The following is a 21,247-nucleotide window of genomic DNA, read 5'->3' as shown; positions in this document are numbered from 1 at the left end:
TGTTTCTCCCCACAGCTGGTGAATGCTGGCGAAGACGTTTTGGTCTTCTACAATGACCGCGCCTCCTTCCAGACACTGGTCCAGATGATGAGATCAGAGCGTGACCGCATGGATGAAAACAGTCCTCTGATGTACCACATTCACCTGGTGGAGCTCTTGGCTGTCTGCACTGAGGGCAAGAACGTCTACACAGAGATCAAGTGTAACTCCCTGTTACCATTGGATGACATAGTGCGGGTGGTAACACATGAGGACTGCATCCCTGAGGTGAGAGCAGCCTCAGGCAAAGACGTGCTGAGGATTGAGCAGCAATTTGAAAACATGTAGCCAGTAAATTAGCCAGTTAGTCACCCAACAGAACTGGAGTATTGCGTAACACTTTTTATTCTCTTTATATTTAACCTTGGAGCTTTTGCAGTGTGGCTACTGTGCAATGAAAAGGTTGTATTCATTGAGCACTATTGAAAAATCATTGATGATGGTTTGATGATTTTTCCCACATTGGAGCCATGTTTTTTTTTTTTTTTTTTACATTAAATTTAACCATAACCTTGCAGGTGAAGATCGCATATATCAACTTCCTGAACCACTGCTATGTGGACACTGAGGTGGAAATGAAGGAGATCTACACCTCCAACCACATGTGGAAACTCTTTGAGAACTTCCTGGTTGATATTTGCAGGGTAAGGGACAAGCAGCAGCTCTATGAAAACGATAACATCACCCAGGAAATTAGAAAAAATGACTAAAATACGATGAGCAAATTTTGTTATGTTTTGGGCTTTTCCAGGTGTGCAACAATACAAGTGATCGCAAGCATGCGGACACCATTCTGGAGCGCTATGTGACGGAGACAGTCATGAGCATTGTGACAACTTTCTTCAGCTCCCCCTTTTCTGACCAGAGCACCAGCCTGCAGGTATGTGATCGCAACCACATGACAGCAACAGCTGCTGTGCGAAACACTTGGCAAAGGGAGTTTAAAAGCATGTAGTAGCAGTAGCTTTGAATGAGACAGATGATAGATGGTTGAGCACCAGGGGTTAATCTCTCCGGATATCTTCCATGTAACTTCCATCCTGTTAATCATGTCATGCTTTAGGTGGCCATCAGAAAAAATGTAAGTACATTGAATTGTATTAATTTCCCCGTGTAATTTTAACCAAATAGTGCGACGCCTCAGAGAAACTCCTCCCTGAAAAGCCTGACTCCACAATCAAATCATCCTCTACAGTGATTTTCATACGACATGCTTCCCTAAGAATAGATAGAATCAGTGCTTCCGTGAAGTTTCTCAGAATGTCTTCTTCTGACCGACATCATGTGTTTTAACCAGAATTATATTAGTTGTGCTTTAGTAGAGCAAATTGCACATTACTAAGTTAAAAGTTAGTTGTGAATGTTGCCATCCTGCTGTTGTCATTCTATTGTAGATACACAACAAAGTTCCCCTTGTAAAATATAAGCAAACTTTCAAAGATTCATAGAAATAATCTTTTATTCACAAAATCTATATTTTCATGCACTGTTAATAACTTTATAACCTGTCCTTTGTTCGAACGATAATGCTCCCCTCGGTCGGCTCCCAAAGCGCTTCTGAACTATCATCTCACACTTTTCTCAAACAAGACGACATTGCTCTGCAAAAATAAGTAGAGCGCTATACATGTCTCCAGAGTTGACCGTTGAAATGTATAAAGATGTTTTTGGAAGTATGTGCATGATGCATGTTGATTATCCTCTGTGCATGTTTATTTTCCTCACTGCTTGTATCCTCTGCTGCAGGCGTCTCTGTTGGGGAAAATATTTCAGGTATTTGTTGCAATTTAATTCAGCAGGGAAAACAGAGCTGGGTGTTAGAGAGTCTTGTTGGGTCTTTACCTTGTTACCTTGTTATTTGCTGTATGTATGTGTGAGCCATCTGTCAAGGAAGTACAATAGAAGTAATTTTCACTGTGCTCAATTTGGGTAAATGTCTGCTCAGGGATTGATGGGTCTCTTGGAAAAGTAGCAAATCACCACTGAGTCCGCATGCTGGTCTCACTACAGGTGCTGTCACTTGTATCATAGACACACAGAGGTGTGTTTGTGTGTGTCTGTATGTGTGTGTGTATGGTACTAAAACGCTAATGTTCCAGACCATTGGTGCTGACATCTGATGGATGGTTATCTTTCATTTTGTCACAGAACATTTTTCTTTCTTTCATGACTTGAGAAGTTACTTGCAGCCTGATAAATATAATAATCTGCAGCCACTCTGCCTTTTTCTTTTATCCTCCTCTCAGACCAGGCAGCCTGTCTTTGTGCAGCTGTTGCAGGCAGTGTTCAGGGTCTACCATTGTAACTGGCTGATCCCAGTCCAAAAGGGCTCTGTTGAGAGCTGTATAAAGGTGCTCTCTGATGTTGGTAAGATCAATACAGTACCCATCTCAGCAGTCACATCAACTTCTAAAAATCCTGTCTCACACGGCCATACTTTTAAGGTCTAAATCAGTGTGTGTGCTTGTGTGTACCTGGCAGCCAAAGGCAGAGCTATAGCCATCCCAGTGGACCTGGACAATCAAGTGAACAACCTGTTTGTGAAATCCAACAACATCGTCCAGAAGACGGCCATGAGCTGGAGACTCTCTGCTCGTAACGCTGCCCGCAGAGACTCGGTGGTGACCGCTTCACGGGACTACAGGAACATTATCGAGAGGCTCCAGGTACAGTAAGAACAGGACATTCAGAAAGTGTTCAGACCCCTTCACTTTCTTTTTTTCTGGACTTTATGGCAGAGTGGCCAGATGGAAACCTCTACTCAGAAAGTTGTAAAAAGCTCAACCTGAAGGTAGCTCAGACTGTGAGAAACAAGATTTTCTGGTCTGATGAAACCAAGATTGAGCTGATTGGTCTAAATTCTAAGTGTGTCATGGCTGGAGGAAACCAGCCATGACACAATCCTGTCTCTGATCTCTACAGGAAGTTACTTACACCTCATGACTTGGTTTTGGCTCAGATATCATCTGTGTGACCTTAGGTGTGTGCCTTTCCAAATCATGTCCAATCAGCTGAATTTACCACAGGTGGACTCCAATGAAGGTGTAGAAACCATCTCAAAGATGATCAAGAGAAATGGGAGACACTTCAGCTAAATTATTACATTATAAATTACATTTAAGTTTTTCCTTTTTAATAAATTCAGATTTGTTTTTTTTGGCTGGGCTGTAGGACATTGTGTCAGCTCTCGAGGACCGTCTCCGTCCCCTTGTCCAGGCTGAATTGTCAGTCCTTGTGGACGTGCTGCATCGGCCAGAGCTGCTCTTCCCTGAAAACACAGACTCACGCAAGAAGTGTGAGAGCGGAGGTTTCATATGCAAGTAAGCAATACAAATATCACACATATAAGTGACATATGAGTAAGTGTGGTTAAAAATGAGGCCTATGAAACTAATGTCCACGTGCAGGCTGATCAAACATACCAAGCAGCTGCTGGAGGAAAATGAGGAGAGACTGTGCATCAAAGTTCTGCAAACGCTGCGGGAGATGATGACAAAAGACCGGGGTTATGGAGAGAAGGTAGGAGAAGCTGCCTCGACTGTCACAAACATGGTATGACTGAGTATATACTGTGCATTGTATAAATACAATCACTGGAAATATATTAGAAAGTTTGTTTCTGTATTTTTTTCTAATTGATTTTGTGTATATATAGAATTTCTATTAGGAGAAAGGTGTCAACTTTTAAGGAACTAAATAACTGAACTAAATAAAAGAGCTTTGTGGTTTGTTTTTTTAGCCTACAGCTCATATTTTTACTAAATTGTTTTTCACCAGAAGACCAATCTTTAATACTTTAATTGAATGGAAAATGCAGAGGTAATCAAAACACAAAAACAACAATATATAATGTAGATATAAAGTATGTATGTTTTCATATATGACAATATTCGTATTCGTATTTATATATATATATGTATGTATGTATGTATGTGTATATATATATATATATATATATATATATATATATATATATATATGTATGTATGTATGTATGTATGTATATATATATGTGTGTGTGTGTATATATATATGTAGTATATATGTAGTAGTAGTTTTATATGATTTAACAACATTAGACACACATATACTAACTGCCAAGAGTACCCTTATTTTGAAGGGACTCAGCTTGTCCCTACAGTCACGTTCACCTCAGCAGACACTAAACTAACATGTCATGCTGTATCATTGACCTCTGCTTCAGCTTCCTCCTTCTAACCCCTTCAACCCCTCTGTTCTCTTTCAGCTCAGGGCCTTTGATGATGAGATGGATATGCCTAAGGTTGTTTCTCTTTTTCTTGTATTCATGCCTTCGTTCCTCTGAGCCCCTGTCTGTTATGTCTGCGTAACACTAGTAGTTGTTCTGTAACTGTACTGTAGCAGCTGCTGTGGCTGTGTGCTGTAGTGAGCTGGGGCTCTAGGCACAGCTGGTAACAAATAGTGGTAGGCCGGTTCTGTCTTCCACACCTGCTGCACTATCTGCCATAAAACAGTGTGTAGATCAACTGAAAATGGTGAGAAAGAGAGAGAGATAGGGAGATGTGTGCTGTGGCTGACTGCATGTTGCTCAACAGAGTTGTGTTATTTCAGGTTCCAAGGTGAGTGAGTCACTTGCTGGCTGGGCCAGCTGCCAGTTCTGTGTGTGTTTCTGCTCAAAGTCCTCAGCATGGACTTTTACATGCCCTACTTTTTTGCCAAAGTGGTCACCATATCAAGAAAGAGTTATTTTGGGACATACAGTATGTTAACTTTAATTCTAGTTTTCACATTTTATTATTTTACACTCACACATTCAGCATGAAAACAGATAACAGATGTGAAAAGATAGGTCAACAAGTAAAGGCTTATGAATTACAAAAGAAAGACTCATAAACAAAGCAAATAAGATAGCGAGCTCCTAATAGAATATAGGTTGCTGTTCCATATCTGTGCATGTTTAACAAAAATAACATAGATAATAAAAATCAAAGTAATAAAGCCATAAAAGCCATTTCACTTCCACTTCCCTCTCTTTTCTTTTCATGTAGGTGTTGTACTGTCTCAGTCAATGTTCAGCTTTTTCGTAGGGTGTTTCCCTTGTATCTTTTGTAGGCACCAATAGGGGGCACTGTGACTGTGCGCGCGCTGTGTACATGTGGGTATAAATGAAGGTGTGGGGCTGTGAGGGGCTGTGGCAGTCATTGAGGCTGTGTCCTAGTTTTCCTTGCCTGCAAGCTGCACGATTCCTGGGCCCCTGCCAACTCTGGGCTGAGGTTACATAAGAATCAGGCTTTTTTTTTTTTTCCTGGAACTCAGCCCCTCCGCTGATGTGTGACCTTCAGCAGTAATTGCCAATAAAAGTGTGGAGGAGCTGTTTACCCACACTGCTGCTGTGTGTGTGCACGCGCGTGTGTGTGTGTGTGCGTGTGCGCACCTGTGTGTGTGTGTGTGTGTATAAATGCAAGTTGTGAACATGAGGGTGAAGGGGTGGGTGGAGGTCTATTTGCATGAGCGTCTGAGAGAGAGATGATCCCCACACACACCTGTTGCGTGTTGTATCTCTCTTCTGTCTACACATGAAAAGCAGCTCTGATGTATAAGTGGCAGTTGAGTTGAAACCTGTTTCTCTCGCCCTGTGCACCAATCTTCATATTTATTGTCCCCTCTCTCTCCCTTTTGGCCTCATTAAATCACTGTGACACAATTCCTCAACTACTCCAAATAGTCCCCACTTCCACTCACACCCTTTCTCACATGGATGCAAACACACACCCACTCTCTCACTGTGTAAACTTAATGAAGTCGGCTGTGAATGTTTGCGTAGGTGTGATATGAAAGTGCGTAGTTGGCTCTTGTCTCCTCTGTTGCCCTTTGAGTGAAGCAGAACAGCGTAAGGTGAATATGCAAGCTTGTTTAACAGGAAACTCTGGCTTATGTGGGTCACATGAAGTTAAATTATAAAGCACTGTTCTGCACAATAGATAGATATTACAGGTTTTTTTTTTTTTTTTTTTTTTTAAATCCAGATAGCATGAGATGTATTATTGACCTCTCCAGTGTGTGCATACCACCCAGTTGCTAAATGTCAGGGAGGTGATTATCAGCTAAATTCATTGCTCTTTGGTTGTCAGTTATGTAAGGGCCAGAGGAGTTCAGGATACACAGTGTCAGGCTCTCCTCTTCACCTGGTCTCTTGTGTGTGTGTGGTCTAGTCAAAGCAGTTATGCAAGCCCTCCGTGTTGGAAAAAAAAGTCATGTTTCATCCCTTTCACCTCCCTGTTTGTTTGCTTGGCGAGCTTCTCAGTGGACAGATTAAGAAGAAAAAAAATCTTCCTCTTTCCAAGATAGAATCTGGCGCAGTTTTGGTTTTTTTTTTTTTTTTTTTTAATTTACTCAACAATTTCCTCCCACACTCACAGCAGTATGTTTCCCACTCTGGTCAAGACAAACATTCATTTCTACAGTTCTGGTATAGAAGTAGGTCAACTGCAATGAAAACGACAGATCAGAGTCTTTTTGATTTAGTCTGCTTTTCTGTCTGCATATAACAAGCGAGTGGTAAACCCCAGGGTTCATGTCTTTCTCCTCTGGTTTAAACATGACTCAGTCTCAGCCTACAAAGACATGTTTATTTATGCATATTCAGAAGAAACACCTAAACATAAAGAAGAATGAAGTCTCTGCATGCGTGCGCACATTTATTTTCTCTATTGTGGAACTGAGAGGTGTGAGACTGATCAGGGGTTTGCCCCAGGGAGTTTCCAGTTTGGTGGAATGCACTGTAGTCAGGGCGGATGTGGCAGCTGTGAGGGGTTTCTCTGTGGTGTCTGTGGTCAGACTCGGGGACGATTAGCTGCACACTATCTACTCTGATCAGCATCATGCTTCGTGGTTTGATGTGGTGACGGTGAGGCAGTGTCCACAGACCTGTGGAAGAAGCTACGCCTCCAGTTCGTGAGCCCCCTGACCTGCTGCTGAACTCTGCCCCACTCTGTCGTCTTCAGGGTGGAATAAAATCAGTCGTTGTGCTTGTGAAAAGTGAGAACGACATTTTAGAAATATTAGAAATCATAAGTTATAGTAACAAGACATTACTCATGAGTGAGTATATTCTGTATTTTCCCTTCCTTCTTTCACACCTGTCTGTCTATCACTTTCTCTTTTTCATTCTCTGTCTGTCTCATTCTGTTTTGCCCCCACAGAAAATTCTCATATTCCCTATACTAAAGAAACACTGAATAAGTATTGTGTCTGAAAACATATTGTCACAAAACTTAAAAAAAAATTGTCCTGTTTTTACAATATCACCACTGATCTGATGTTAGCTGAAGGGACATTTACCTAAGCTTGCACTGGTGTTTAAAGCCCCTCATGTTGCCCAACTAAATGTTCAATCTTCTCCATTTCATGTCCGCCAAGCGTGGCTTTCCTTCCTTCGAGTACAGGGTATTTTTAGACCCCAACTGACGTGGAGCTGGTAACTATGCTTCCGTTCTTTATGGCAGCCTCACCGAACACCAACCAGCATCACTTTTAATCTCTGTGCTTGGTTGAGTTGGTAAGTCAAAAGGTGAACTTCTAAGCGAAATCGCAAACCACTGGTGTTAAAGTCAAAGTCAAGTTGTGTTTGATTTCATCAAGTTAAACACATCAGATGTGTGACTACAGTCTGACTGATGTACCTACCACAGTCATTACATTATATACAGGAAACCTGGTAGCAGACCATATTTGGTGCACACAGGAGCAAACTACATACCAAAAGTAGACCTGGTATAGATACGTACTGTACATCATGTCCTGGACCTTAACTGACAGAAAGATTAGTCCAACTGTCAAAGTGTGTCAATCCTCACTGTTAGTGTTTGTTTCTCTCTCTCTATCTCTCTCTCTCTCTCGCTCTCTCCATATTCTTCTTGCTCTCTCTATCTCTTGCCCTCTATGTTTTTGGTGACAGATGGCCACTGTAAGCCGCTCTGTATCACTGGTTTAGTGGCCTGGTTCCTTTTGGGGTTATTATGTAACTCTAACCCCATCGCCCCTCGCCTCTCCTCTCCTCTCCTCTTCTCTCCTCTCCTCTTCCCTTCCTGCTCCTGCCCCTCCTAGTGTGTCTTTTTACATAATGCTTTATGTGGAGCATTGCCCTTTACCAGTTTCCCTTTCCCCTGGTGGACACACACTGGTGATAGATGTAGTGAATACAGCAAACTGTTTGAGAGCTACTGAGGTAATATAAAAAACCAAAACGGTGCATATCTCTTTTGTCTACATTTGATTATGTGTTTCATCTTGTTCGTATCATGGCTCAGAGTGAGAACAGCTCATATTGTGATTACTCATCCCTGACTTTGAATGACAGTTACAGTGTGATTTCAGTTTTTATTTCTCTCAATTTTTGTGTTTCACTTAAATGTTGAAAGAATAGTTAGACATTTTGAGAAGTCAGCTTATTCTCTGTCACTCTGTCTGTACTAGTCACTATACCCTGCCAAGAAATACCCTCATAATAGTGCTTAGTACTTACACCAAGATCTCCTACTGCACTGAAGTTTAAATGTTGCCCCTCACTTGGAAGATGCTTCTGCAAGCATCTGCAAGTATATGTAAATGAATTTTAATAAAACCACAACTTATTTTGTAATGATTAAACAAACTAGACATGAATTGTTAGTTGGTGAGCTTCAGGAATGCTGGTAGGTAGAGTTTATTTTACCTTTGGAAAGAGCCAGGCTAGTTATCTCCCCCTGTTTCCAGTCTTTATGCTAAGATAAGCTAACAGACTGCTGGCCCCGGCTTCATATTCACCATACATATAGGAGAGCTGTAACAATCTTCTCATCCACTCTCAGCAAGAAAACAAATCAGCTTACCTCCCAAAATGTGTAACTACTCCTTTAAGACAGCAACTTGGAAACTGAAAATCAACTGAAATGAAGGACAACAATTAGCCATCTAAAGTTAAGCAAAAACACTATACAGTGATGTTAAGGGAAATCCGAAAATGAACAAAAGATCCAATCACACTTTACATGTCCTTTTTAAGATGTTCTTAATAGTATTGATAGTCAACACTGTACACCTCTCCTGTCTCTGCTCTCTAAACCTACAACCCCAATGTTTCTATCATGGCAGTAAATGCATGGCAACTCACCCATAGCAGACCTTTGCATGGCCACTTAAAGCAGCTGAATGGCTAACATGATGTGGTTATTAACCTGACAATTACCTTTTCTGTGCTGCATGAATACTAACCCTGTGTTTGTATCTGTTGGACCACTGTGCTCACGCTCCTCACTGCACCCAGCAGCTGGATCAGAACCAGCCTGAGAAGCTGTTGGAGGACCAGAAGAGGGTAGGTACTTACAACAGCATGGCAGCTTACTGAAACTAAAAGCTCCACTACCACAGAGATTGATGGTGAGATAACTTATGCTTTTGAAGGAAAAAACTTAAATAAAAAAAATCACGTTTGTTACCTTTTCCCTGCTCTTTGTGTTTCCAATCACTCTTCTTCGCTTGTTCAGATACTGTAAGATCTGACAAACCCAAACAAGCACACAAGGGGGGGGGGCCCAGAATAAGAATGTATGCCATAACCTTCATGCAATATTTTTCTCTGCCTTCTTTCTCCAAAGTTGTTTATGGTAATGCAGTGACTTTACATAGCCTCAGGTGTTTCTATTTAAGAGGCTGGCTCTAATATCAATATTCCAGAGTAACAATATTGATTGGAGTTCATCAATATATAATTATCGTCTCCAAGAGAAAAACATTATTCTGCAAGCAGGTATGTTCAGCGGCTGCTTACGTGATGATTAAATGCCCCGAACAAGAAGTCAGCGTCATTGGCTTTTTATTCAGTGCCCTCGTAGTTTCTGCTAATCCTTGTACAGGTTTGTACTGACAGTTTATATAACATCCAGACAGGACACCATGAAGGTTTGGCTCATGACTCAAGACTTTCAGAAATAGGGCAGTATTCTCCAATGAGACCAGGGAGTCATCCTTCCGACTACAGCTGATTGTGCTGTGCTGTTACACACAGTACATACAGTTGATTAACCTCCTGCATATAAAAGATGAGAGTAATGTTCTTCGCACCTCCTACATAAACTAATCCTGACCTCAAGAGCATAACTATGGCAGCAGAGCTTACATAACGCCACTGTTGTCTATCAAGGACCACCCACAGTAGACAATGATTTGCACATAATCACGCAAAAACCTTCTCTTTCATTTCCTTCACTTCATCCCATGGGAGGTCTGTCAGGTAGCGATGGGCTGCGGTTGCCATAACAACGGCAAAGTCGTGCTGCCGGCTGCTCAACAGTGGATGAGTCACAGTGTGGGAGGGCTGGCCCCAGGTCTGTCTAAGTGAAAACCAGGACCTCACATTGTCACTACACAGAGTCACTGCTGCAGATGATAACCACAACAGTGTTTGCCGTGTGGGTGGTAAATGGCACAAACTGTAGGTTACATCTGCCAAACGTTCTTGCACGGACATTTAAGAATTCTTTAAATTAAATATTTAAATTGGAAATTTGATATATAGCTGCTGCATGTATTACAGAGCGTGGTGGGAATGGCAGGCAGGCATTCATTTTCTGAGGTCAAGGGGGTGTTTTAGTGTCTTTATGAAGATGTGAAATACGCAGTATATCACTGATGATGCATGTTTCCCTGTTATACAACATCTCCTCGCTCCCCATTGCTGACATAACGTCATTACATCTTTCCATTTCTTTTCCTCTCATAGGGCGAGGCACTGAGACAGATTCTGGTGAACCGTTACTATGGTAACTTCCATCGGAGCAGTGGGCGGAGGGACAGCCTGACGTCATTTACGAATGGCCCCCTCAGTCCGGTAGGACCCGGCAAAAGCCAATCAGGTGGGACAGCGTGACTGTTGTTGCGCATCTCCAACACCGAGCACAGACGGTTGCTGTTAATTTTTTACAGCAGGAAGTGTAGTTTAGCTAGTGCACACAAGGCCATGAAAACACTGATTTCAACATCTCTAATTGAGCTGATGTTTCTGTGAAGTATGAACCCAAAGGCCTCTGCCAAAGAGAAGTTGCTGCCAGTAATGAGTACAACTACTATCAGGGGGTAAAGTCTAAATTAACCTTTTTCCTCTTGGTTCGCCAAAAGTGTGTTCTGCCCCTGAAGTCGTAGTAAAGCAAGGTACTCTCAATAGTGTTATATAAGGATGGGACTCTGTCTGGCCCTGAGCCGGTTATCAGCTCCAGAGTTGTGCTGCAAGCTGCCCTTTGAGCACGCAGAGCACAACACTCTTATCACTACCTGATAACATGGTCATTGTGTTATTATCTGCTGTCAAAATACTGAAGTTTGTATCTCTGCACCGTGTTTCTCCTTCTATTCAAGCTGTTGGTTCTCATATGAAGTGTGTACGGTATGATGTAACATTTAATCAGCATATAGATTTTACAGGACATATTGGTGCCAATGGTTGTGTCTGTTTCTCATATAAATTTAGTGCCGCCATATTGACCAACTAACCAGATTGGCTTGTATATGCTGTGGCACATATGGCACATATTTTCACATTCAGTGTAGCGTGGGTATGACACCATAATGTTTGCATATTATGTTTATTATACAGCTGTGATGATGATCGCCCCAGATGTTGAGATGTTTAGACAAATATTTATCTGAATTGGCAGAGAAAAATCACCTTGGTTCCCAGTTCACCATGTCTCCCATGTGCACCAAGATGTTGGCAAACTTCCAGGCCACAGGAAGTAAACTCCCCCACCCCCCACAACCCATCCAACCCTCCTGTGAGCTCTACTTTTCACTGTTGCTAGGTGACAGACTGCTACTTCCTGTGAAAACAGCCTTTGCACCTGTTGCAGAAACAAGAGCCAGGCTGAGAATTCCATATGTGCCCTGAAGCTGGGGCCTCGGGGGAGGAGGGGGATGCAGGCGAAGTCGTGCACGATGAATTCCAAAACTGTACAGTTACACTGGCTCATACAGGCTTAGCATCGCAGTAGTTGAAAATCTTTGTGAGCTTGTGTCCTGTTTAAGTGAAGTACTGGTTGTCCTGGGTCAATAAATCGCTTGCTCTGTGTGATTAAAGGAAAAACATCGCTTTACTTTACTCTGCTGTGTGCAATGTTTTGTCAAATCTCAATATCAAGTGTTGCAGCTTCAAGCTTTGTATTTAATATAAAAATAGACTTAAGCCAAAAACTGTTTTGTTGTGAACCTGAACTAACTGTAGTATCCTTTTTATTACAGTCATTTTCCTTTTTGAGCGGCAGCTCAAATAAGAGAGCAATTATAAAATAGCCAGATAAATACAGAATTTATCAGGTTTCTACATTTATGGATACTCTAAGAAAAGGTGCAGGTGACTAAAATATTACTAAAGCAAGACCAGAATTATTTTGTGCTATTAACACATTAAATAGCTGACTCAGGATTATCATGCTGTTTTTGCAGGGAGTTTTGCCATCCTTAATTTTGAAACTGAAAAGTGCACCTGATATACTGGATTCTGATTTGGCTTGTTGCCTTGTCTCTGTCTCTCTGCAGCATTAGGGGGGCCTGGGGGCCTGAGTCGTGGGGAAATGAGCCTGGCAGAGGTACAGTGTCACCTGGACAAAGAGGGAGCCTCTGACCTGGTTATTGACCTCATCATGAACACTACGAGTGACCGAGTCTTCCAAGAAAGCATCCTCCTGGCTATTGCATTGCTGGAAGGTGGAAATACCACCATCCAGGTCAGTTAACCCCAAATTTCCATCGGAGAATCTGCTGTGTATTGTTGAACAACTGAACTGTTACAGTGCAAACTCTATATTTCCCTATTCCGCTTACTGTAACTGATCCGCAGTCTTTTAATTGAATGGCCTGTTATCTTTGTAAAGGGTCAGCTTAACCTGCAGTGAAATGGTAGATGATCAGTGAAAACAACACACTGTGTCATGGATGCAAGTTTTCATTACTCGAGGATCTACAGTATGTGGGTCAGTGTGCCACATGTACGTTACCAGGGCGGCTCTTCTCCCCCTCATATCTAGCAGTATATCATTTGGCTCAAAGGCCATGCCAGCTGCTGTTGATGTCAGTAGTCTGTAGATCAGTATATTATAAACTCCATTCATTTTTTTTCTCACTTTTAGGTTTGCATTAGACAACCTAAATTAATCCTATTTCCCTGTTTGCTTTAACCTGAGCTAACTAACCTCTCTGTCTGTTGCGCTGTCTCTCTCTCTCTCTCTCTCTCTCTTTCTCTGTTTGTCTTTTTCATGTCTCTCTGTCTGTTGCTCTGTCTGTTGATCTCTCCGTCTTTCCGTCCGTCTGTCCGTCGGTGTGCTGTTGTGTAAGCACGGGGCTTGCATAATCAGATTAGAGCGAGGAAGCCACTGTGGCAGAGATAATGCTTTGGCTTCCCACGGCTGCTGCAGAACTACGTCACGTGATCAGCCTGTGTTACATAAGGCCTGTGTGAATGAACAATGAGGAATGTCTCAGCCTTCAAAACATTCCAGCCTCTCTCCTGCTCCCTCGCGCTCTCTTGCCGGCCCAAACTGGGTCATGCTGGGCCTCCGGAACTGGGGCAGTGGGGAGAGAGGGCGGAGGGACGGGGGAACACAGAGGGGATTGAGGAGAAACTGGAGCTCCTCTCACCCTGGCATTCTTAAGTTTGTTCTGAAAAGGGAGGTTTCTTCGCAGGAGGAACTGCTCTGTATACAGTGCTAGAAATGTACCATATAGTCCAAATATTTGTGCTCTGTAGGTTACTGGATGAATTCCTTAAAATTGTCAACAGGCTGAGTGTCAGCAAATCCTGACTTTTATCACAGGAATCTGCACTTTTGTTAAAAAAAAAAAAAAAAAATTTACTGACAGCTTGAAGCTTGAATCCATAAACCGCCAAATTGTCCACGTTCGCTCACTTCTCTCTTCAAGAAAGCACACTGTCTTTATTTGTCATGCCCAGCTGAGCACCTGTTGGGTCTTGGATATCTTGTTCTCATGTAACACAGTTAACTATTTACTCATGACCTACATAGCACACAGAAATAAACCACACAGAATAACTGAAGATGCACATTCACTCTCTAACACACACACACACACACTCGCTCACTCTCCTTTTAATGTCATGCAAAGTGAATGCATAGATGTCCGAGGAACTTTGATATTTTGCAGCCAGTTAGTGCTTTCTAGACTCGCTGGCTCCTCGCATTCCAGTTTTTCAGTGACGGCTGTGAGAGGGTTCAGACAGCTTTAAATTGTGTTGTGACATGGCGACTTGTGACATTTCCCTCGTCAGCCATCTGTGCATGTGACCACATAGCATGCTGTTCTGTTTCCCTCCAAAATACTTGCATTGCAGGCACATTCTACTTGTATTAGTTATAAAAAACAAACAAACAAAAAAAAAAAGACAATGGGTGTAGACACACTCTCATTTAGCTGGAAAAATGACAAAGAAAGTGGCTGATCTGAGGGAAGAAGGACGAGGAAAAGCAAAGGAAGAAAAGGACTTGGAGGAGAGCAGAGACGAGCAGCAACTCCATTTGGTTTGCATGTGGTGCTGCCCGACATGAGAGGGAGGGTGAGAGGGAAAAGGGAGCACTGGTATAAATAGCTGTTACATAACATCCCTTTGTTGATGCCAAGTGGCGGAACGGAAGGAGAGAAGGGAAAGCGCTATGACCTTGTTTTTCAGTGTTGTCCGCCCCCACCTCATCCCGCTCCCCTCCGTCTCATTCCACTCAGGGTTTGTCTCCATGGATACAGACAGGCTCTGTGTTTACCCAACACTACAGGGAGCCCCTGAATTGCTTGTCCCTCTCCTTTTTCTCCCGTCCCTTCATCCTCCTCTGTTACTATCACTCCGTTCTCTCCTTGACCACCATGTGCTACTTCTTCCATAACGTCATCCCTCCATCATGCTACCCTTGTCCTTGCTTTTCAAGTGCTATCAAAACACAGATGGTGTCTTGATACGACAGCACAGATTTTGTTGCAAGTGTGTAAGGACCAGCATCGAAACACTTCAGAGGCAGAAACGTGGTTAGACATGAAAGTTTAGGTTTTCGCTTCCGATTCATTGTCAGTAAAACACAACCATATATACATTTCTAAAGAAACCAGAAAATGAAAGTTTGCTGTAGTGTTTGTCTTTACTGTGGTGTTCCATCTTTATGTACAGGCTTTGTCTTGGTTTCAGTGACTCACTTGACCCACTCAACTCAGCTCAGTTCTTAAAAACAGGCTGCAAAAAAAAAAAAAAACACTTTGAGTTTGCTGCTGCAAGTGAAAACTTTCACTGCGGGACAAAATCATTAATAACTCTTGACCAATACATTCCCCTCCAACCATCATCAATCAAGCAACTTACCTCTACCGCAGTGAAATATAATAGCTCAGCTAACCCTGATCCATAAGATGAAATACACCTGCTGGCATGGTGCTAGTTCTGCCAAGCCTGCACTGTGAGCCCGCCTGCACACTGAGACTGAGTGCAGTATCTCTAACCCGGGATATCCTCGAGATGAGAGCTGCGACATTAATGAAAGGATGGGCAGTGGAAAATGAATGCGATTACATAAGAATAAAGTTGGCAGACACAGAGTTTGGGAGAGAATACTGTATTGCAGAGCATGTGTGATATGTGGGTGTGTCCTCACAAAATTGGCATGTGCCTGTGCCGGAGACAGCTGACCTAGTTTTGAGAGTGTAAAAGTCAGTGGGTGTATTAGTGTGTGCGCTCTCCAGCTTGTGTGTGCTTGTACTGTACAAGTGTGTGTGCGTGTCTTTGTAAGTTATGTAATGGTGAAAGGGGTGGGTTGGGGGGGGGGGGGGGGTGAGTGCTCTTCTCTTCTGTTTGCTCCGGTCTAATTGATGTGTGCTGTCCTGGCCCTGGGCCCCATGCCTGAGCCACTACGCCCTACCCCCCCCTCACAGGTCCACGCTTTAGCCGCCTGATGGAGGACAGAGTTATGTGAACAGAGACAAACAGGCATGACCATTACTGCACCTTCCCACCTCAGGTATGCCGTGAGTTGTGAGCTGCGAGTGGGCCGCCACTGCGGTGCAGCTAATCCCCTCTCTGCACCCTCCACTCTGTCATCAAGTTGTTTATTGTGCGATGGCCTTGCTCGGCAGCCCCTCCCCATGTCGCTATCTCCTCGTCCCTGAGTGTTGGCAGAGTGCGTACGTGCGGGAGGACTGCTGCTCAGTGGTGGAGGGCCGGGGTGGGGCACAAGGCTCTGGAATCTGCTTCAGGGCACAGGCGCACAGTTATGTCATTGTTTCACTGGAAGAAGCACGGCTTCAAAATTGTGTCAGCTCTGCTTTGTGTTTTGTTAATAAGCTGCATACGCCCTCTTGTTTGGCTTCTTAAGTGGTTGGTCACTGTTTTTATTTTTCAATGAAAGGATTTAGCAACAGTATGTTTAACATTACATTCCAATGCACATAAACCTCTTAGTACATACACCCGCAGACAGTGTCCTTGGAGAAGGAGAAACAAGGCTTGTTTTGTCCATTTTGCGTAACAATTTCCTTGTGACTATCATTTATTTGTTTCCTCCACTAGCCCAGTTTTACATTTAGACAAAAAAGACAGATGGTTATGTAACAAACTTTGAGAACTGGCCTAGATACCGTCTGATAACATTCTCTCCCTCCCTATCTCTTGCTCTCGTTTCCCCTCGCTCAATCATCTGCTTTTCTTCTCCTTTTTACTCCCTTATTCCCTCTTTGGTGTCCGTCTTTCGCCTCTAGCTTATTTTCTTCTACCCCCCTCTCTCCACCATCTCAGTTTCTCGATCTGTGTAATCGAGCCAGGCTTCTCCCTCTCCCGTCATTTCTCACCCCGTTAGTGTGGTGAGGCAGTCTGAGCTGGCCGAAGCTGTTCTATAGGCTGCAGTAGATAACAACTCTTACATAATCAAAACAACAGCCCTGTGGGTTGGGACTCGTTGTATGCATTGCGCTCACAGGCTCGAAAGTGCTTTAATTCTGCATGACCCCATTCCACGGCAGTAACTGCAGCGTTTAAACCCCTCTCATCTTAATAAATCCAGGCTTGCTTCTCGCTTTTGAGTGGCTCCAATCAAGACCATGTTGCTCATGTTGAGTGACGATCCATTTTCTACTTTTAGCTGAGACATTTCGGAGGAAACATTTGAGTATATAAGCATATAGACTAGATACTTTAGGCCAAGTCCATGTCCTCTGTTCCGACATCATGTTAGCTCGCTCTATCCTCAGTTCACTGCTAATCAGTTGCATAATGCAAACTTGGAGGGGAAAATAAAACCCTTACCTTTGTTATACATGACATGTTTGTATTAGAGCTGAAACCAGTGATTATTTTCATCATCAATCAAACAGTTTTCTCTTTTTTTCTATATAAAACAACAGGAAATTGTAAAAAAAAATAAAAATAAAAAAAAAATGTAATTTTTAAGACTCCTGTCTGATTTGAGGGTTTTGTTTTTCTGACCAATGCCTAAAACCCAATGATATTAAATTATCTTCATAAAATACAGAAAGCGGTAAAATACTCATATTTTAGAAGTTATAACCAGAGAATCTTTAGTTTTTTTGCTTGAAGAACGATTGAGATGATTAAGTGGTTATCAGCATAGCTGCAGACTATTATTCTGGGGATTGAGTAATCGACTGATGGTTTTAGCGCTCGTTTTATACCACCACGTGTGAAACCTAATGAATTGCAGCAATGACTTCTCCACCGCACATTGCTACCAATTTTATTGTGCTCGGCAGACATTAAGATCAGTAATCTTTCCTTTCTCCTCCTGTTCCATGTGTCCAGCGTTCCTTCTTCTGCCGTCTGACAGATGACAAGAAATCAGAAAAGTTCTTCCGGGTTTTCTACGACCGTATGAAGCTGGCCCAGCTGGAGATCAAAGCCACAGTGACAGTAAATACCAGCGACCTAGGAAACAGGAAGAGGGATGACGACAGCCAGGATAAAGATGTCCCTGTCCGCAAAAAAGGTCGGAGGTCACTCGTCATTATCTAATGTATTAACCTATATAAGGATGTAAGCACCAAAACATGCTAAGGCAAGCTTTTGTTTCGCAAACTAGAGACTTAAAATTTGGTTGCAAAACCAGAATAGAGGTTGATTTGTGGTGTGATGGTTATGTGGGTTTCAACTGTGTCCTTAGTCTCTCTTTGGTGCCTGTGTCTCTGTAGCCAGAGACTCAGCAGTGGTCATGACGGAGGATGTGAGAGAGCAACTATTAGAAGCCTCGTCTGCCACCAAGAAGGCCTTTAACTCTTACCGGCGTGAGGCCGACCCTGAGGACCACTTCACCTCAGCTGACGGCCAGCCCAGCGCTGGGGACAAGAACCAGGACGAAGGAGAGATGAGCTTCGTCATCGTCATCATGCAGCCTATTCTTCGATTCCTCCAGCTTCTTTGTGAGAATCACAACCGTGACCTGCAGGTGGGACAGAGAGGATCAGAGACTGCCAGTCTAGACACCCATTAGTCAGGGTCACATTTCGCAAAAGTATCTTTCTTTATCTTACATCCTGTACATGAATGATTTTGCTTCTTTGCAGTGAGCTTTGGACACTCAATCTTTTATCACTCATTATTTGTATGAGAGGTCATGTCTGACTTGAGATGACCTCTCCGGTACTTCTTTGTTTATAGAGGTATGAAAGTCCCTCCTCTACTTCTTGTGTTCCTGTGTTCACACGGCCTCCTGCTAATTTCCCTGCCTCACTCTTTTGCTCATCCTGGAAAGGGCGACCTTCAGTTCAGTCAATTCCAGAGAGAACGCAGCTGGAGCACTTTATTGTATTGAGAACGTTATGTAAACCAAATAGTGATGTCTGCAGATGTTTTACTTTATAATTAACATAATTGTGTAATTTTCGTCATACGATTTCTTAAAATATTATTTCATCTTTCATCATTTCATCATACAGTTTGTAAAGACTCAGCTGGTCCTTTTTTTATTTTTTTTTTTTTTTTTTGTGGTTCATCTCTTGGTCTCTTGGGCTCCTTTCAAAAACAAGATGAATATCTTAGTGGCAAAGCCAATTCTAATTAATACTCTTAAATGTTGAAATAACATTTCTCTCAATTACTTCCATTCTGAGAGAAGTCAGCCTTGCAGAAATAGTTCAACTGTTGGTTCAAAAGTTCAGCACTGACCTCATTATCTTTCACTTAGTCAGTGTCTTTCATAGTTTAGTCAAGTTCAACAGTTCTGACACGGGTTAAAAAGAAGTATTGACGTCAACTTGCTCCAATTTTTAGCCAGACTGTTCCTTTAATGCTTTGTACTTGTATGCGGTTTCTATCACCTGCCAACCCCGCTCGCTTTTATCTTCTCAGAACTTTCTTCGTTGGCAAAACAACAAGAACAACTACAACCTTGTGTGTGAGACTCTACAGTTCTTAGACTGTATCTGTGGCAGCACCACAGGGGGTCTCGGCCTGCTGGGGCTGTACATCAATGAGAAGAACGTGGCGCTCATCAACCAAACTCTGGAGAGTCTCACAGAGTACTGCCAGGGCCCCTGCCATGAAAACCAGGTACACAAGAGAACTACGCCACATTACTAAGTCACCTCTGGCCTCTCTTACACATTTCTCATTCTCCTATCCTTCCAGAATTGCATTGCCACCCACGAGTCAAATGGTATTGATATCATCATCGCTCTGATCCTTAATGACATCAACCCACTTGGGAAAAAGCGGATGGACCTGGTGTTAGAGCTCAAGGTGAGTCGGCTGGGCAGGTGTAAGTGGAGTCGAAGAAGGACCTACAATTTTCTTTGAAACTGGGGAATGAGTTAAATCCTGGTTTGGGTTTCAAGCCAAAACTAAAAAAAAAAAAAACTGCAGTAGTTTCCTCTCACAGCAGGATGGAATATCACTAACAGGCTACAAGTATAAGAGCTGGACATTCATTCGTCTGCGCTGAGCTTGCTTTTGTGCACGCCTGCCAAGACAAATAGCAGCAGAGTGCATTTTCCTCGAGCACCATGGTTTCTGGCTGTTTTCCTGTTTTCCGAAGAAACTGACAGAGTTCTTATCTCGGCGGCTCTCTTTTCCCCTGCCTCCTTTCTGTCTTTTTTTTCACTCTCAGAACAATGCATCCAAGCTGCTGCTCGCCATCATGGAGAGCCGCCATGACAGCGAGAACGCTGAGAGGATCCTGTACAACATGAGGCCCAAAGAGCTGGTGATGGAAATGATGTGCACCTTTTTTGTTCCTTTTTTCTCAGCTCCTTCTGACGTCTACAATGCAACAGCTGCTGAGTTTTGGGCATGCGTGTGTGTCTGTGTAGGTGGAGGTGATAAAGAAGGCCTACCTGCAGGGAGAGGTGGAGTTTGAAGACACGAAGGAGGAGGAGGATAACGGGGAAGAAGAGGAACATGATGCCGCTTCCCCCAGAAATGTTGGACATAACATCTACATTTTAGCTCACCAGGTCTGCCATTCATCCCCGCACAATCCCAGCCGCAAAGCATGACACACAAGATTATATAATTATAAAAAATAATGAATGAATCGTTCCATTCATGCGAGAATGTGATGAGACACACATGTTACGTGTTGTTGTTTGTTACAAGCTCGCTTGTTCTCCATGTGTCCTTCATGCAGTTGGCGCGTCACAACAAGGAGCTGTCCATGATGTTAAAGCCAGGAGTTGTCAGTGGAGAGGGAGACGAGGCCTTGGAGTTCTACGCCAAACACACTGCTCAGATAGAGGTGGTGACACGCAACCCTTGTCACATAATATTCACAACCTGAAGCCCTCTGTAATAGAGTAGCCACACGAATAAAGGAAATAATCTACAACACAAAATGTTAACTGTATATTTTAGCAGAAATTGTCACAAATGTGGCCATGTGGGCCTGCGGGGGAAACATGTATTTGCTCCTTGGAGATCTTTGGAGGTGACTGTGAGTGTGTCTGTGTGTGTGTGTGTTTGTGTGTGTGTGTGTTCAGATTGTGCGACAGGACCGTACAATGGAAGAGATAGTGTTCCCTGTGCCCAACATCTGCGAGTTCCTGACCTCAGAGTCAAAGCTGCGAGTCTACTACACCACGGAGAGAGACGAGCAGGGCAGCAAGATCAACGACTTCTTCCTGCGAGCAGAGGACCTCTTCAATGAGATGAACTGGCAGAAGAAACTCAGAGGTGGGGTCGGGAGGTAGCATGCACGTGTTTTAATAC

General features: G+C 43.0%; 1 protein-coding gene and 1 long non-coding RNA gene across 7 annotated transcripts in view; one reads left to right on the top strand and one right to left on the bottom strand.

Moving 5' to 3' along the window:
- LOC111667746 (inositol 1,4,5-trisphosphate-gated calcium channel ITPR1) overlaps nt 1-21,247 on the top strand; it is a 67,768-nt gene that overhangs the window by 28,779 nt on the left and 17,742 nt on the right. Inside the window, exons 32-50 of one of the 6 annotated variants that reach the window (XR_015438313.1) lie at nt 16-267; nt 558-683; nt 791-919; nt 2,286-2,406; nt 2,521-2,705; nt 3,211-3,359; nt 3,447-3,558; nt 4,286-4,321; nt 9,323-9,370; nt 10,778-10,910; nt 12,586-12,773; nt 17,852-18,035; nt 18,238-18,491; nt 19,394-19,594; nt 19,673-19,783; nt 20,151-20,246; nt 20,353-20,496; nt 20,670-20,777; nt 21,019-21,224. Coding sequence is in view for 5 of the 6 variants with exons in the window: in XM_087178632.1 (XP_087034758.1) it covers nt 16-267; nt 558-683; nt 791-919; nt 2,286-2,406; nt 2,521-2,705; nt 3,211-3,359; nt 3,447-3,558; nt 4,286-4,321; nt 9,323-9,370; nt 10,778-10,910; nt 12,586-12,773; nt 17,852-18,035; nt 18,238-18,491; nt 19,394-19,594; nt 19,673-19,783; nt 20,151-20,246; nt 20,353-20,496; nt 20,670-20,777; nt 21,019-21,211 (2,770 nt within the window). In the remaining variant the exon portion in view is untranslated. The remainder of the gene's footprint in view (nt 1-15; nt 268-557; nt 684-790; nt 920-2,285; nt 2,407-2,520; nt 2,706-3,210; nt 3,360-3,446; nt 3,559-4,285; nt 4,322-9,322; nt 9,371-10,777; nt 10,911-12,585; nt 12,774-17,851; nt 18,036-18,237; nt 18,492-19,393; nt 19,595-19,672; nt 19,784-20,150; nt 20,247-20,352; nt 20,497-20,669; nt 20,778-21,018; nt 21,225-21,247) is intronic. The other 5 variants (XM_087178632.1, XM_087178634.1, XM_087178633.1 and 2 more) reach the window with 5 other exon arrangements.
- LOC147818116 (uncharacterized) lies at nt 15,170-15,568 on the bottom strand. Its single transcript, XR_015438314.1, has 2 exons — nt 15,407-15,568; nt 15,170-15,280 (listed from the first exon to the last, which is right to left on the bottom strand). It is a non-coding gene; the product is annotated as an uncharacterized LOC147818116 (long non-coding RNA).

Source organism: Seriola lalandi, unplaced genomic scaffold (assembly GCF_002814215.2).
Source record: "Seriola lalandi dorsalis isolate HSWRI2012SDOR001 ecotype SW California unplaced genomic scaffold, Sedor1 jcf7180002054692, whole genome shotgun sequence".
Taxonomy (NCBI): Eukaryota; Metazoa; Chordata; class Actinopteri; order Carangiformes; family Carangidae; genus Seriola; species Seriola lalandi.
This window is presented reverse-complemented; position numbering and strand designations above follow the sequence as displayed.